This window comes from Solanum dulcamara, chromosome 12 (assembly GCF_947179165.1).
Source record: "Solanum dulcamara chromosome 12, daSolDulc1.2, whole genome shotgun sequence".
Taxonomy (NCBI): domain Eukaryota; kingdom Viridiplantae; phylum Streptophyta; class Magnoliopsida; order Solanales; family Solanaceae; genus Solanum; species Solanum dulcamara.
The window spans coordinates 10,832,579-10,849,500 of record NC_077248.1 but is presented as its reverse complement, the minus strand read 5'-3'; the positions used below and the strand labels follow the sequence as shown (position 1 = coordinate 10,849,500).

General features: G+C 37.0%; 1 protein-coding gene across 1 annotated transcript; it reads right to left on the bottom strand.

The window, feature by feature from the left end:
- Positions 1 to 11,003: 11,003 nt before the first annotated feature.
- LOC129875589 (uncharacterized mitochondrial protein AtMg00810-like) lies at positions 11,004 to 11,772 on the bottom strand. Its single transcript, XM_055950886.1, has 2 exons — positions 11,694 to 11,772; positions 11,004 to 11,605 (listed from the first exon to the last, which is right to left on the bottom strand). Exons 1-2 carry the CDS (start codon positions 11,770 to 11,772, stop codon positions 11,004 to 11,006), a joined length of 681 nt encoding a protein of 226 aa, XP_055806861.1.
- Between the last annotated feature and the right edge of the window lie 5,150 nt (positions 11,773 to 16,922).

The following is a 16,922-nucleotide window of genomic DNA, read 5'->3' as shown; positions in this document are numbered from 1 at the left end:
ATCTGAATCAAGCCCCCTACTCTGGGAACACAAAGTCGACCACCAAACCTCAAAACCCCATCTGAATCTACGTTAGCCAGAACAACATCACCTCCTAAAACCCAATCTTGCAATGCAACTAACTCCTCATCCTCAAACTGGCGGTTGTGAATTCGATCCAACAGAGATGATTGAGCTCCCACATAAGCTAACACACACTGAGAATTAGAAATATCAAGTCGAATCATCCGGTTAGCTAAGGACTGGATGTCCAAAAATAATGGTCACTCCATAGTAGAAAGGAAGGCTAGACTACCTATACTTACCGCCTTCTGACTGAAGGCGTCCGCTACTGCACTTGCCTTACCTGGATGTAGAGAATAGGGAGGTCATAGTCCGCTAGGAGATTAATCCAGCGGTGTTGCATCAAATTAAGATCCCTCTGTCTTAGCGTTGTCTCAAATTAAGATCCCTCTAGCTCATAATGTACTGAAGGCTCCTGTGATCAGTGTAAATCTCTCATCGAACTCCATATAGGTAGTGCCTCCAAATCTTAAGCATAAAAACCACCGCCGCTAACTCTAAGTCATAAGTGCAGTAGTTGCGCTCGTGCAACTTAAGATGCCTCGATGCATAAGCAATAACCTGACCCTGCTGCATCAGTATACAACCCAAACCAACGCCAGATGCGCCACAATAAATAGTGAATCCCTCATCCTCAACTAGAAAGGTCAATATAGGAGTGGTGGTAAGCAACTCCTTAAGCCTCAGAAAGCTCCTCTTACACTCCTCCGACCACACAAAAGGGATATCCTGGTGAGTCAAATGAGTTAGAGGCGCCGCTATAGTAGAAATCCCCTCAATAAAATGCCTGTAGTACCTTGCCAATCCGACGAAGCTACGAATCTCAGTCATAAAGGTGGGTCTGGCCCAATAACAAATAGCCTTAATCTTCGCCGGATCTATCATAATGCCATTCTTCGACACCACGTGCCCCAAGAATGCTATGGACTTAAGCCAAAACTAGCACTTTAAGAACTTGACATAAAGTTGCTGATCTCTCAAAGACTGGAGCACTACTCTCAAATGTTGCTCATGCTCCTTCTGACTCCATGAGTATACCAGAATGTCATTGATGAAGAATATAACACTTGGGTCATCAACTCCATGAATGCGGTAGGGGCGCTAGTCAAACCAAAAGACATCACTAGGAACTCGTAGTGTTTGTAACGAGTCCTAAATTCGGTCTTAGGGATGTCCGCTGCCCTAATCCTTTACTGGTGGTAGGCTGATCTCAAATCGATCTTAGAAAACACCACGACACCCTAAAGTTGGTTGAATAGGTCATTAATCCTAGGCATGGGGTACAGTTCATCATCGTCACCTTGTTCAGCTGCCTATAAATAATGCACATTCGCCTAGTACCGTCCTTCTTCTTAACGAATAGGACTGGAGCACCCCAAGGTGATACACTAGGCTGAATGAATCCCTTATCCAAGAGATCCTGAAATTGAACACTGAGCTCCTTGAGCTCTGCGGGGAACATATGGTACAGTGGGATAGAAATAGAATGAGTCCCTGGCTCTATATCAATAGCGAAGTTAATATTGCGATCAAGAGGGAAGCCAGGCAGATCGACAGTAAATATAGCTGCAAACTCTCAGATGGTAGGTACTAAATCAATTGTAGAGCCCTCCCTACTTACATCTCTAACACAAGCCAAGTATGCCAAACACCCGCTAGACACTAACATCCTGACCCAAACAAAAGAGATCACCCCAACTGGTGTGCGACTACAAGAGCTCTGCCACACCACCAGTGGAATATCAGGCATGGCTAAGGTAACGGTCTTGGCATTGCAATCCAAGACCGTACGGTAAGGTTATAACCAGTCCATGTCTAGAATCAAATTTAAATTCACCATACCAAGCAAAATGAGATCAAACCTGGTGTCACGCCCCTGTATAGTGACCACACAGGATCTCAAGACCTGATCCACTACTAAAAAATCACCTACTGGGGTCGAAACATGCAATGACTAAACTAATGGCTCTTGGCTTATACTCAGCTGAGGGGAACAATAAATAGATATGTAAGAATATATAGAGCCTGGATCAAATAAATTGGATGTGGGCTTGTGGCATAAGAAAACCATATATGTGATTACATCGTCCGAGGCCTCAGCCTCTACTCTAGCTAGAGCTGCATAAAAATGGGCCTAGGCTCCTCTACCCTGCACATCGACTCTGTCTCCTGACCTGCCTCCCCGAGAACCTCTCTGTGCACCCTGATGACCACTCATGCGGTCCTGGCCTTTGCCTCCGCCTCTAATTAGAGGTGCTGGTGCTAATGTGGGTCTAGCTGCTTATAGAGATAGTAAGGCTAGCCTGTGCTGAGGGCACTCGCGGGACCAATGATCTAGCTCTCCACACTCATAGCACCCCTAGGATATTGGCTAAAAGCTGGAGGTCGCTACCTCGACCGGAAGAACCTGCCTGCAAACCACCTCGGCCCTGACTCAGATCGATACTAGAATCAATCTGATGATTTTGATCACCCTCTGGTGTCTGAAGAGAGGCCTGGAAAGGGCGGCTGAACTTACCTGATAGAAATCTCTGGCAAGATTTATCATAGGACACCCGGGGTCTAAAGCGGCGCCCATTATGGCTATCCTCCTATCTAGCTCTTTTACCGCTGCCCCCTTGGGCCTTGCAATAGAGATGCTCGAGCGTGCAGGCATGGTCTACCACCTCCAAAAATGAGCAGTCCGATAAGACTAAAGACTGAGTCTTGATCCATAGCTGAAGCCTCAATCCCCTAACAAAGCACCGAACTCTCTCCTCATCTATAGGTAATATCATGGCGATATGCCTAGAGAGCTTGTAGAATCTGGCCTCATATCCGATACAGTCATGGAGCCCTACTTCAATTAGGAGAACTAATCTCGAAGCTGATCTCTGATGCTTCTGGGATAAATCGGGCCAAGTAGCCCTCTGAAAACTCAGCCCATATGACCGATGGGGACCCAATCGGCCTGGTCTCTAAGTATTACACCACTACTGCCTAGCGGGATCGTCTAACTGGTAAGCAATGAAGTCATCTCCTCTCAAATCCACTAAACCCAAGGTGTATAGTCGGTCATGGCAAGTAAGTAAAAACTTGTGGGCATCCTCACCCACAGCCCGAAAAAATCTCGGCGGTGATAATCTAAGGAACACCCCGAGCATCTTCTGCTCCTGGAGTGATATGACCCCCTCCAAATCATCAGGATGAGTGCCCAGTGCCGGTGGCCACTAAAGAACCTGTGCTGCTGATGCAGGTTGGTCCTGTGGTACTGGAGTGGCAAGAGCTGAGGGCTGCTCTATACCTCCAATGACAGCTAAAATCTGGGCAAATATCGCATGTAAGCCTGAAGCTACGGTTGGCTCGGGCGATGGCTGGGCTAGTCCTGAACCTATTGGTTGTTGATGTACTAGAGCTACTAGTGGCTCTACCTCCGGCTCCGGAGTCGTTTCTCGGTCCTGAGCTGGTGCTGTAGCCTTGGAATGACCCCGAGGTCGGCTTCTACCTCTAGTATGCGTGCGAGCCATCCTTGCAAAAGAGTGGAACAAGTGAGATTTCCAGAAATCAACAAGACATCTTGTAGCCTATAGACATACTGCAAGACAACGATACAAAAAAGACATGTTCCAAAAGACATTCTGTAGCCTCTCATAGATAAGTTACGAACGTCTTCGCGCCGATCTATAGGACTCTACTAGACGTTAACTCTGTACAAGTGAGACCGATGAATCTGGGACTTTGATACCAACTTGTCACGACCCAATTTCTCACATCATGATGACGCTTACTATGATCCACTAATAGGCAAGTCGACCTATATTTCAGAACTGCAAGTAATAAGATTTTGGGGTAGAAGACCGACAATATAATCTAAAATAGTAAAGTAATAATAGGGATATATAATGAACGGGTGAAGCAACTAAATATATATACAGACAAAAAGGATCCCTCCTAAAACCTGAAAGTCACATGTACAGAGATGCTAATAAAGAGCATAGTCCCAAAAGTGGACCACGAAAACAAAGTTGTCTCAAAAAGTAAAAGATAGACAAAATATATGTACAGAAGTAGATGGGTAAATCCAGAACATAGTATGCTCACCCTCACCTCCAATTACAACCGCAGCTGGATAGAATCAATGCCGATAGCTAGTACTCAGACCTGCATCATGAAAAAAATATAGATTATAGTATGAGTACCAAAACAATAGGTACCCAACATGCATCATAGGCCGACTGAGCAAGATAAGCAAAAGTAAACTGAAATGAGAGTAAAAGATCACAATAAAAAATAAGATAAAAAGTAAATATGGGTATGTACACGAGCGTACTAGCAAACAAAGAGAAAGATTCTAACTAACTCCGTCGGGCTTCCATAAACCCGATGGGTACGCTTGTACACAAATAAAGAGTAACCACCATACAGACTCCCATAAGCCCGACAGATGCAAGAATAGCTGAAAGAAAATAAATGGAACCATATGGATTTCAATAATATCACCATTTCCCGGACTTGAATCGAACCATTTCCAAATTCTAACACCTCAACCCACAATCGAGACTGCAATCGGGTAACTATAGATAATAGGTCAACATAAGTAGGCTAGACCGCGGACTTTAACCGGGTAACTGTAGCCAAAGGTAGAGCACGAGTAAGTTAGACCATGGATAATCGAGTATCTGTAGCTAGGAAGCTTGGACACAGGTAAGATGGACCATAGACTTTAATTGGGTATCTATATCTAAGGAGTCAAACCGAATTAGAATCAACGACCAATCGTGCGTCATGAGGAGTACCGTTAAACCAAGTGTCATCAATACAGGACTCCAGCCCAAACCAAATATAACCCGAATCGCCAAGAAAACATCCAAAAACAAAGAGCCGAGCGACACAAGACCAATAGGAGAATAGGGAATTATGGAGGTAAGGTCATAAGCTGAGTTACTGCCTAGCTAAGGCTCAAACTATCAGACTCACATCTGCTATATCAGTCTATAAAGGGCTAACCGTCCGAAACAACGTTGGAGAAGTTCTAAGCCCAAAGGCACCAAAAGCGCGCAAGTCTAAGGCAATACTAGTCTAAGGACAAACATGCTTGCAAACATATAACCACATGCACAGTATTCATCACATGATAGTAACAACCAACAACCATATAGTCATGCTTAAACAGTCCAACAATTACCCAAAATAAGGCCTAGGACATGGATTCTAGGAATTTAGCATGCTCGACACCCAAACCCCTCCAAACTCATACAAATCACTGTATAATTGCCTAAACATGCTTAGTCTTACGACGAAAAAATTGTAGCCTAACTTACGAAACCAGAGTTTTTCTTTTTTCAAGCGGCTTGCGAATGCTGCCACGCTATCAACAATAGAATCACAATGTTAATACGATCGATATGACATAAAAATTATCGAATTCAGAGACAAGCCAATTTTGGAGTCAAAATTTAGGAATTATGGGACCCGCTTCGAAACTTACGGAATTGACTCCGAAAATAGGCTCTAACTACTACCCTCAGCTCATGTTCTACACGGGAGCACAATTCCCACACTAAATCAGCCTCAATACCATCATGTATTCATAATCAACTACAAGGCTTAAGAACTTAGAGACACAGGAAAACGGGGAAATTACCTCAAAAGAAGCCTTAAATCCTAATTCTGAACACACCACTAGCTTTCCCTAAAAAATTTACTCAAAGTAGCTATTTGAATCACCCAAGTCACCTAAGAATTTAAGAAGAAAAAAAAGTTTGAAATTTGGTTTAAAATTTGAAAAATGAGTCTTAAGAACGACCCTCAGGTGTCGCTTTAGCGACCATCCGGGGATCGCTTAAGCGACACCCACCTAAAAGGCGAGCCTCATTTTAGCGATAGAGCTGTCACTTAAGAGACAACCCCCCTCCAACAGAGCTGGTCGCTTTAACGAGCTCTTAGCCGATTAAGTGACACTCGCTTTGGCGACCAGGGGTCACTTAAGCGGTGACACCAGATACAGCTGGGGCAAAAAAAGTTTAGCATGCCAAAGCCTCCCACGAGGTGCTCGGGATTCATTTGGAACTTTGTATGTGCAAATGAGATATGCTACCCCACTAAATTCGATGTTTCAGACTTAATAGTGTATTTAAAATTCCCATATGAGGTCATTTTAACGAAAAGTGGGTCCCACACCCAATGTCATTTTGAGCCTATTTTCACAATGAGTCTCGGGATTTGATCGGAGGCCTTGAGAAGTGAACGAAGGATCGTTCTAGACCAAAATTGATATGTTTTGAAACTAACCGACTGTTAGAATTTTCATCCAAAAACGTTTTACAAGAATGTTACCCAAAGTCAACTATAGGACAAATTTTAAAGTTAAAAGCGCCAAGTGGTCTTAAAATTGTACCGATTTCCTCGATACTCATGCCAACCATGCTAGCCTAATTTGGCCATTCTGGAGGGTCATTACATCATTGAGGGAGGGTTTTGGCTTAAAACTAATTGTAGAAAAACCCTAGTTTAGGTAGGAAAATCATGGGAATGACCTGAGATTTGAGATTTGCATATAATCTGGAAGTATTTAGGCCATTTGTGATTGATTTTGTATTATGCTATTATTTTAGATCAAGAGCAAGCTAAAGTTTTACTAAAAGGAGTCAAGGTTCGCGATCAAACTTCTACAATAGTTGCTTGGTGCCAGGTAGGCTAGGTTTCTCAATTGAGTAGTTATAAATTTGTCCCCATTGCATAATGTATCGTAGATTGACAGGAGATTACATGCTTAGGCCTTTGGATACGGAGTCTGGATGGCTGAATGTGTTGTTGCTGTTTATGGTAAGAATATACTATGTGGGTTATAATTATGTTATGACTAGTGATGATAGTCTAGTTCTTGATTGTTAACCTTAATATTTCTTGTTGATATGGTTGATGGTCCTTATATAGTTAATGTGTAAGAAAATTGTTGGGTTAGAGTGAGATCTTTTGACTTGTGATAATCAAGGGGGTCCAATATGGGGTTATATATATATATATATATATATATATATATATATGTGTGTGTGTGTGTGTGTGTGTTCATAGTGACAGTTCCATGTGAAATGGTTGAGTAATATGAGTTCATACAATAAAATAAAATTCAACTAATGAAATGACTATTTGTGAACAATTACATGCAATAAGCCTGATTGGGAAGGAAATGCTGTGGCAGATAGCCTAGCTAATTATGCCATTGATGAGGAGATTTCTGGCACTTTTGAGGAGTTCCACCAGCTGCCTGCACAAGCTAGAAATCTTATCAATGTTGATAAAGCTCAGATTCCTTCGTTTAGAGTCAGAGTCCATGATTGTGCAATTATGTGAACTATTCATTGTGAACTGTGATAGTGATATTGGATTGGGTGTTGCATTCCGACATATATATTGGGTTGGGTATCACGTTCCGAAACATATATTGGATCTGGTGTCGCGTTTCAACACATATATTGGATTTGATATCACGTTCTGACATGTACTAAATATTGAATAGGGTGTCACGTCGACACTAATAGTTTGGGTATGGATTCCATGAGAGAACCATTGTACGGATATCATCTGTAAATTGATGTTGACTATATGTGTGATGATAGAGAAACTGACTTGATGATAATTGAGCATGCCATTACTGTCTCCGGCCAGGCTACTCTGGCAGAAGAAATTCCACTGTGGCCAGGTCGCTAGAGCGGGATAGGTCCCGCCATAGCCGGACAATATTTTTATAAGGTAAGTCTTAGTTCACTTAAATGTTTATCTCTTCCAAGTGAGATGTTAATTATTCTAGGGTCAGGTGTTGGAGTAAAAGCTAAAGGTAATAGACTTGTTAAACAGAGTTAGTAGTGACCCGTAGTTTGAAAACTCCTTTATGTGATAGAAGGGTTAGGCCTTGATTTGTATTAGAGTTGGAAGCAGACCAACTAGAAGGGATGAGAGTTAGGCTTGAACGAATTTATTGAGGTTATCGAGAATAGTAAGAGTTGCAAATAAAGGTTTGGTGGTGTATTTCTTAAGAGCATATCTTCTTTTTGTTAATTTCTTTATATTATGCGGTGGGTATCGGATTGACTGATGATGCCTACGAATACGTGTTATTTGTACTGATACTACTCTTGCTATAACACTTGGCATAGTCTAGTTGTAGGGTCAGTGATGTTTCTTAGGTGAAGACGAAGATGATTCTCCAACAGCTTCTACTCTACCTTTCTTATGGTGGGAGCTGAGTCATTACCTTATTTATATTTTGTATCTTTAGAAACTCTTGTACCTATTTAGACTAGTATCCTTTGGGATTTTAGATTGTTCCTTATAATAAACCATCAGAGTTTTTTTAATTTGATATAAAGTGATTTTATAACTTTTTGGCCTACTATTGGTAATTGCTAAATTTCCGCATGATATTTGTTTTAGGGTTATCCTATTTAGGTGTTAGAGTAGGTACTCGCACGGCCCAGTAGGTTAGATTGTGACAAAAAGAGAGTTAATGTTTGAGTGAATTTAATGTAATATAATATAATTTTTTTCCTAAAACAAGAATTCCAAGTAATCTTGGATCATTTCTATGTGCATAATTTGTTTGGTGGAGGAGGTGAGGTTCAGGGCATGGGGGGCCACTACGTTTAACAAATTTATTCCTTTTGGAAATTAAAAATGAATAAAATATTTAAAGACTTCAAGTTAGAATTTACCTTGCCATATTTAGAATCTACTTAGTATTATTTAACTTCAATTTGCAAAACACAAAATTTCATGCACCTTTCAACTTATTTTTATATATGTAATTGTTGTAAATTCCTTTTCTTATATTTCAATTCGTGTTGTTATTTTTCCTAATTGTGATTTAATCTATTTCTATTTTTTGTTTACTTAATTGAAATTATTCTTCAACAAACTTTTGATTAGGTCCACAATATGTAGTTGTGGTCAGGATCTTATTTTCACAAGGAAGGAAACAAAGTTGATTTGTTTTCAATATTATATTGTTCAAGAGATAGAGCAGGTAATTTATATTGGTCGATAGTATTTTTATATATGTCAATTATTATGAATTTCTTTTCTTGTACTTTCATCCAAGTTTTTAATTTTTTTGTTCGAATTGTGATTTAATTTATTTCTATTTTTGTTTGTTAAATTGAAATTATTTTTTACTTTTGGTTAAATCCATGACATGTACTTGTGGTCTCAGGATTTTTCACGAGGAAGAAAACAAAGTTGATTTGTTTTTGATATTATATTATTTAAGAGATGGAGCATGTAATTTATAATGTTTGATATTACTTTTATTTATGTCAGTTGTTATGAATTTTTTTTCATCTACTTTCATCCAAATTTTTGATTTTTTTGTCCTAATTATGATTTTATCTATTTCTATTATTTATTTATTTAATTAAAATTTTGTTCAACAAACTTTTGATTAGGTCCATGGCATGTACTTGTGGTCTCAAGATATTATTTTCGCAAGGAAAAAAATAAATTTGATTCATTTTTAATATTATATTGTTCAAGGTAATTTACTTTATCATAAAAAAAATTGTGTGATTTGGTTAACTTCTTACAAGATAATAAAATTTATATTTTGACAATCTTAAGAAAGGGTTGAAAGCATTTTTAAATAAAATAAAATCTATCAATATAGAGGAGATATTATCAATTAAATACCATAATTGTGAAAGAAGACCATTTTAAGGTTTAGAAGTTTAAAGGAATAGCGTTTGAAACATCTTTGTACTTATAAGAATCTTTTTAACATGTAGTTGCAGTTGTAGTTACTATAAACATCTTTGTAACTACAGTTGTAGGAATCTTTTTTACGTGTTACTATTTTTCTCAAATTATTATTTAATATATTTATAATATTTTAAATTAAAGAGTCCTAAATAAAATGGTAACAAGTTTAGAAGAATTAATAATTAAGGAGTCCTACAATTAAGGAGTCGTAAAATATATAGTAAAAAGTATCAACAAAATTAATAATTGAGTAATTAATTAAGGAGTCCTAAAATATATGGTAAGAGGAAGAGGAAGAGGAAAATATATGTAAGAAGTATGATGAAAATTAATAATTAAATAGTCCTAAAATAAATGGTACGAAGTATTAGAAAAATTTATAATTAAGGAGTCCTAAAATATATGATATAAAAATTATTTTAAAAATTAAGGAATCCAAAAAAATATGGTCTAAAAACTTATATGGTAAGAATTCTAAGATATTGCAATCGATCTTAATTGTAGGTTCTTTGCACTTTTAGAACGTACATACTTTAAAAGGTGAAGGGCAATATGTATGGTTGTACGTGTCAAATTTCTATCTAATCTACAATATTAAGTGAGGAAGAACAGAAGAAGCAACAGTATAGAGAATAGAGTTTCATTGATGATTGTTTGTGTATACAATGCATTACACATGCTCTTATATAGAGCATTGTCAGCTTATTTTTCAAGCTAACTATATAACTAATTCTGTTATAACAAATTCAATGACTAATCTATAACTAACTTCCAACTCAGCAACTAATCTTCAACTAACTTCCAACTCAGCATCTAACTAACTCAACATTATTTAACACAATCCCTCAAGCTGGTATGTGGAAAGCATTGAACATACGAAGCTTGGAAACTAGTAACTTATGCTGAGCAACACCCAAACTCTTAGTTAACACATCTGCAAGTTGTGAAGCTGTGGAAATAAATTGTAGTTGAACCAGGCCATTCTTGATCTTTTCTCTAACAAAATGGCAATCAATCTCTATGTGTTTAGTTCTCTCATGGAATATAGGATTCAAAGCTATCTGTATGGCTGCTTGATTGTCATAATACAATGTAACAGGAGTAGGAACAATATAGTTTAATTCTTGTAGGAGTCCATACACCTAAGTTAGTTCAGCCATTACCATTGCCATGCCCCTATACTCAGCTTCAGCTGAGCTTCTACTGACTGTCTACTGCTTTTTTGATTTCCAGGACAAAAGAGCACCCACTAACTTCACTACATATCCTATGACTGACCTTCTAGTATTAGGACAGATTGCCCAATCAGATTCACAGTATATAGCTAACTCTGATGTTGTATTGGATGGGAAAAATAAACCAAGGCCTGGTGATCCTTTCAAATATCTCACCACTCTTATAGCTACATCCAAATGAGATTGTTTAGGCCTTTGCGTGAACTGACTAAGTACCTGGATAGCATAACATATGTCTGGCCTAGTGATGGTAAGATAGATTAATTTTCCAATCAATTTTTGATACCCAACCAAGTCTTCTACTTCAGGATCAACTTTGTTTCCTACATGAGCATTATAATCTACTGCTGTGAGCTTGTGATTCTTCCCAAACCTCATAACTTCAATGCCAATGAAGTATCTTAAATCTCCTAAGTCCTTAATTTTGAAGTGATCATGTAAGGTCCTTTTATCATCTTTTATCAGTTCAGGTGTGCTACCTGTTATCAACAAATTATCCATATATACTAGTATAATAACAATATCCATCCCTGCCTTCTTTGTAAATACAGAATGGTCATATGCACTTTGTGAATACCCTGCATTGATCAGTGTATCTGTAAGTTTGATATTCCATTGTCTTGAGGCTTGTTTCTATCCATATAGACATTTGACAAGCTTGCAAACCTTCTTGTCTCATTTTTACAAAATCTTTGTGGCATGTGTATGTAGACATCTTCATATAAGTCCCCATGTAAGAAGGCATTGCTTACATCCATTTGTGAAATAAGCCAATGCTTAGATGCACCTAAACTTATCACAGCTCTAATAGACATCATCTTTGCCACTAGTGAAAATGTATCATGGAAATTCAACCCTTTCTTTTGATTGTACCCTTTGTCCACTAGTCTAGCTTTAAACCTCTCAATTTCACCATTGGACTTGTACTTAACTTTATATACCCATTTAGAACCTATATCTTTCTTATCATCAGGAAGATCAACAATATCCCAAGTATGATTCGCTTTCAAGGCCTAGATCTCCTGCTCCATTGCTTCAATCCACCTCTGATATTTAGAAGCGTCTTGGAATGATTGAGGTTCAAGTGCAGCTGAAAATGCACTTAAGTATGCTTGATAGTAAGGAGATAAATTGGAATATGAGATGTAATCAGAAATGGGAAACAAAGATGCCCGACTGGCTGTCTTCTTAGACACTACATAATCCTGCATTCATATGGCAGGTTTGGCTGCCCTATTACTGATTCTTCTCACTTCTGGTTCTACTGTATAACCTGAAGAGAAATTGTTTCTATAACCTATTTTGGAAATGTAGTATCATTTATCACATTGTCTGCATTGTCTGACCCTTCTATCACAACTTCAGTTATCTCTATTGATATTACTGAAGATTCAACATTCACTCCTTCTACTGGTAAAGTAATATTAGTCTTCTTATGTCTAGACTGTTCTCTATCTATTTCAAGTGGCAAAGCATGCTCATGTATATCTTGATCACATAATATGTTATCAAGATCTGTCTTAGCCCTTAAAAGGAAATATAGATTCCCTAAAGCTGACATCCCCACTAACCAGAAAACTACCAGCTTCCATGTCAAACAGTCTATAACCTTTTTGTGTTTCTTCATAGCCAAGTCGGACAGTCTTCCTTACTCTAGAATCAAACTTGTTCCCTTTAGGTAACATTGCAGCAAAACAAAGACAACCAAAGATCCTGAGATGATCTAAGATTGCAGGTTTGCCATGCAAGACCTCAAATGGAGACTTCTCTTTCAGGACACTAGATGGTAACTTATTGATAAGATAAACAACTGTTTTCGAACAATCACCACAAAACCTATGGGGGATCCCACTTTGAAACTTTAAGGCTCTTGCAACCTTCAAAATGTGCCTGTTTTTTCTTTCCACAAGTACATTTTACTGAGGGGTATAGGGATAACTACTTTGATGCACAATTCCTAAAGAAGAAAATAATTCATGACAACTGGAATTGATGAACTCTTTCCCATTATCAGATCTCAATATTTTGACATTGACAGCATACTGATTTTTCACTTTATATAAAAAAATCTTTCAACATAACAATGACTTCACATTTAGACTGAATTAAACAGACTCAAGTGTATCTACTGAAGTCATCTACAATAGTCACAAAATAGTGCTTCCTATCATAGGTGGGAACCTTGAAAGGTCTCATACATCAACATGTAATAGATGAAAATAACCAGTAATTTTAGATATACTGGGGGAAAACTTGAGCCTACTTTGTTTAGCCATAAGACAGACTATGCAAAGATGTTGTTGTTCTTTGCACATATTTATTTCTAAGTCACCAATGCTATTGAATACCTCCATAGAAGGATGATCAAGCCTGTTATGCCATAAAGCTGAGTCTGACTGATCTTTTATTACTGCTCCTATTGTGACTGATTCTTCCTTCTTTAGCTAGTACAATCTATCATATTCTCTATCAATCCCCAACACTTTGCCTAAGTTGACTGAACAACAAAGATCCTTAGTTATCTTGGATACTGATAACAAGTTGAACTTGAAATTAGGCACATATAAGACATTTTTAAGTTTATGGGTTTTTTAAATAATTGTTTCTGCTATGTGTGTTATATTACACTTATCTCATGTAGGAACCTGAACTCCATTATTTTGTTGTTTGTCAACAGCTTTAAGATCATTCAACTCTCCTAAGTGGTGTCATATGATGAGAAGCTCCTGAGTCTACAATCCACTCATACTGTTGTACTTGTGATAACAAAGAGGATATACCTACAAAATGGCAATGATATTCACCTCTGTGATATTATGACTGTTGTTCCTGTGTTTTCCCCTTCAGGTTCATGTAGTATTGATATTTCTCCTCTGAAAGATAGTGACCTCCACCTGATGATCCAAAGCTTGGTTCACCTCTAGTTTCAGTTATAGCAGCATGATGTGCTTGTGGATAGTTCCTTCCTGGATTACTTGTCCTGGATCTTTTCCTTCTTGTGTTTCTAGGTGTTTCCTACTTTTAAAATAAGGAGGACAGTCAACTAATCTATAACAATTCTTCTTCAAATGACCTTTATACCTACAGTGATCACATACGGTACCAGGAATAGTACCTATAGTTTTACCACTCATAGGCTTTTTAGATCTAAAATTACCATCTCTACTTGCAGCTAACAAACTCAAGGAATCTCTAGTGAGATCAACTACTCCTAGTTTCCTTTGACCCTCTTCCAGCACTATTACAGAATATGCTTGATTCACACTTAAAATTGGTGTTCTAAGAAGAATATAACTCCTTACGTGGATGTGAGTCTCATTTAATCCCATTAGGAATTGGAGCAATCTTTGATTATTCAAATACATTATGTATTCTCCTGATTCTGTACCCTCACACATAGAAGGCTGAGGTGCTAATAGATCTAGTTCATCCCAGCAATCCTTCAACTTAGAGTAATAGCTAGTGATTGAATATGTACCTTGTGTCATCATGGAAATTTCTCAGCACAATTGATAGATCCTGGTGATGTTTGATTTGTGAAATCTCTCTTTGAACTCATCCTACACTTTTTTGCATCGAGGTAAGTACTATACTAGAGATTAACTCTGGTGCAACCACTCCACTGATCCATGAAAGGACCAATGCATTACATCTATCCCATTGTTTTGCCAATTCTCCCTTGTACATACTTCGAGCACCATCAATTAGACCTAGCTTATTCTTTCCCAGCAAAGCTAGTCCCATTGATCTTCTCCACAATGTATAATTTTTTGGTCATGTTAACTTCAAACTAATCAATGTAGCTCCCGGTGTATCTGAAGGCTGTAAAAAAATGAATGAGTGTAATCTAGTTGTGAAATCTGAGTGGTTCCTTTCTACGATGCCTCTGAACTAACCATGGCTTCAACAATTGAGCTTGAGTTACTTTCAGAAACCTTGTAATGCGAGAACTATAACGATCGCTGCTCTAATATCATATCAAATTTCTATCTAATCTACAGTACTAAGTGAGGAAGAATAGAAGAAGCAGTAGTATAGAGAATAAAGTTTCATTGGTGATTGTTTTCTGTGTATACAATGCATTACACATGCTCTTATATAGAGCATTGTCAGCTTGTTCTTCAAGCTAACTATACAACTAATTCTGTTATATCAAACTCAATGACTAATTTGTAACTAACTTCCAACTCAGCAACTAATCTTCAACTAACTTCCAGCTCAACATCTAACTAACTCAACATTATTTAACAGTACAAATAGCTAAAATTTTAAAATCACATACTTGCACTTGGGGGTGGAAAATGGTTGGATAGGATTGGATTTGGATTCAATATGGATTGAGCCAAAATGGATTGAATTATAATCCACCCATATAAAATATGGGTAAGTATGAATTTGGTCAAATATGATTTAGGTAAAATTCATCTAACCCACTTTAATCTCCTAAAGCCAAAAAAAAAAAAATTAAATCAAAGAAAAATTGCTATTGCTCTAATCCCTACAACCCCCAATCCACCCTCCACCCTACCCCCACTCACCCCAATTTTCTTATTATTTTTTTAAAATAAAACATATTTTTAGTGCAATTAGAAATTTTTATTATAGGTGGGTGATCTAAAGGTCTATATGAATACCTATATTTTAACCACTTTGTCCATATTTGTATGAGTTTTTGAAATTGGTCAATCCATATTTACCAAAATATGAGTGACCATTGAAATAAATATGGACTAAATGGATTCATTTTACTTAAACGGGCTGAAATTACCATCCTTACTTGCACTGATTATTTAGCATATGCTAATAGGCATTTTTCTAGAATGATTATATAGGGCATAGTAGCCCCCCCCCCCCCCCCCATTTTTTGCATTTATTCCTAATTATGATATAAATTGTGGGGTTTAATTATATTTTTAGGTGTATTGATTTAGTGGAAAAACTATCGTGTTGTTAGCCTCTTGGGTATGACTTTCAATTTTAAAGGAAGACCCTTAGCAAAATATTATTTCCTTTTCCCTTTACAATTAGATTTCACGCTAGAGAAAATAAAATATAATCTCTCTATTTTATATCAAAGCACACGAACATTTTTCATAAGTTAATATTCATTTGAAAACAATTTAGAGAATAAATAATTAATATTGAGGATGAATTTAAAAAATAATTATTTATAATTTTATTGATGACGTAAGACACACGTGCAAAACACGTTCTCTAAACTAGTATTATTAAAAATGAAAAACTCCAAAGTGTAAAGTTGAATTTTTATTTCACCCTGATACTTAATTAAAATATTATAAAATATCTAATTAATTAAATAGTAAATGATAAAATTTTAATGAATTAATTATGTTTTTTATGAGACGTGGGTTATATGTAATGGCTAATAAATTATTATAAGGTTTAAATGGCCACAAATTTATCAAAGAATAGACAATAAAAAGAATTAATTTGTGACCATTAAAAAAGAAGACTTGAATCCCCTCACCCCTCATTAGATTCAACGAATTGAAACGTACATAGTTCTTGATATCAATATTTTCATTCAATATTTGTTCCTTTTTGCTTCCTACAATTATTACTTATTCATTCGTTTCAATCTTTTTGTTTTCTTTCTTTCACTTATAAAAATAGATATGAAATCAATTAGACTTTACCAAAAATTATCCTCAATTGAAAAGTTCCTTCTTTTTTTTTTTTAAAAAAAAAATCCTTTTCATCTGGCATACCTTCTTACTATCTACATCACATACAACCAATTCAAAATTTTATATCAAATTAGCTGATTCATAAATGTCAAAGATAGACATACCAAGACGTATAAAAAAAATAGTCAAGCATATTGAATGAAGGGAGGGAGTCTCGGACAAGATTGTCGGAGCAAACAAAATTTCT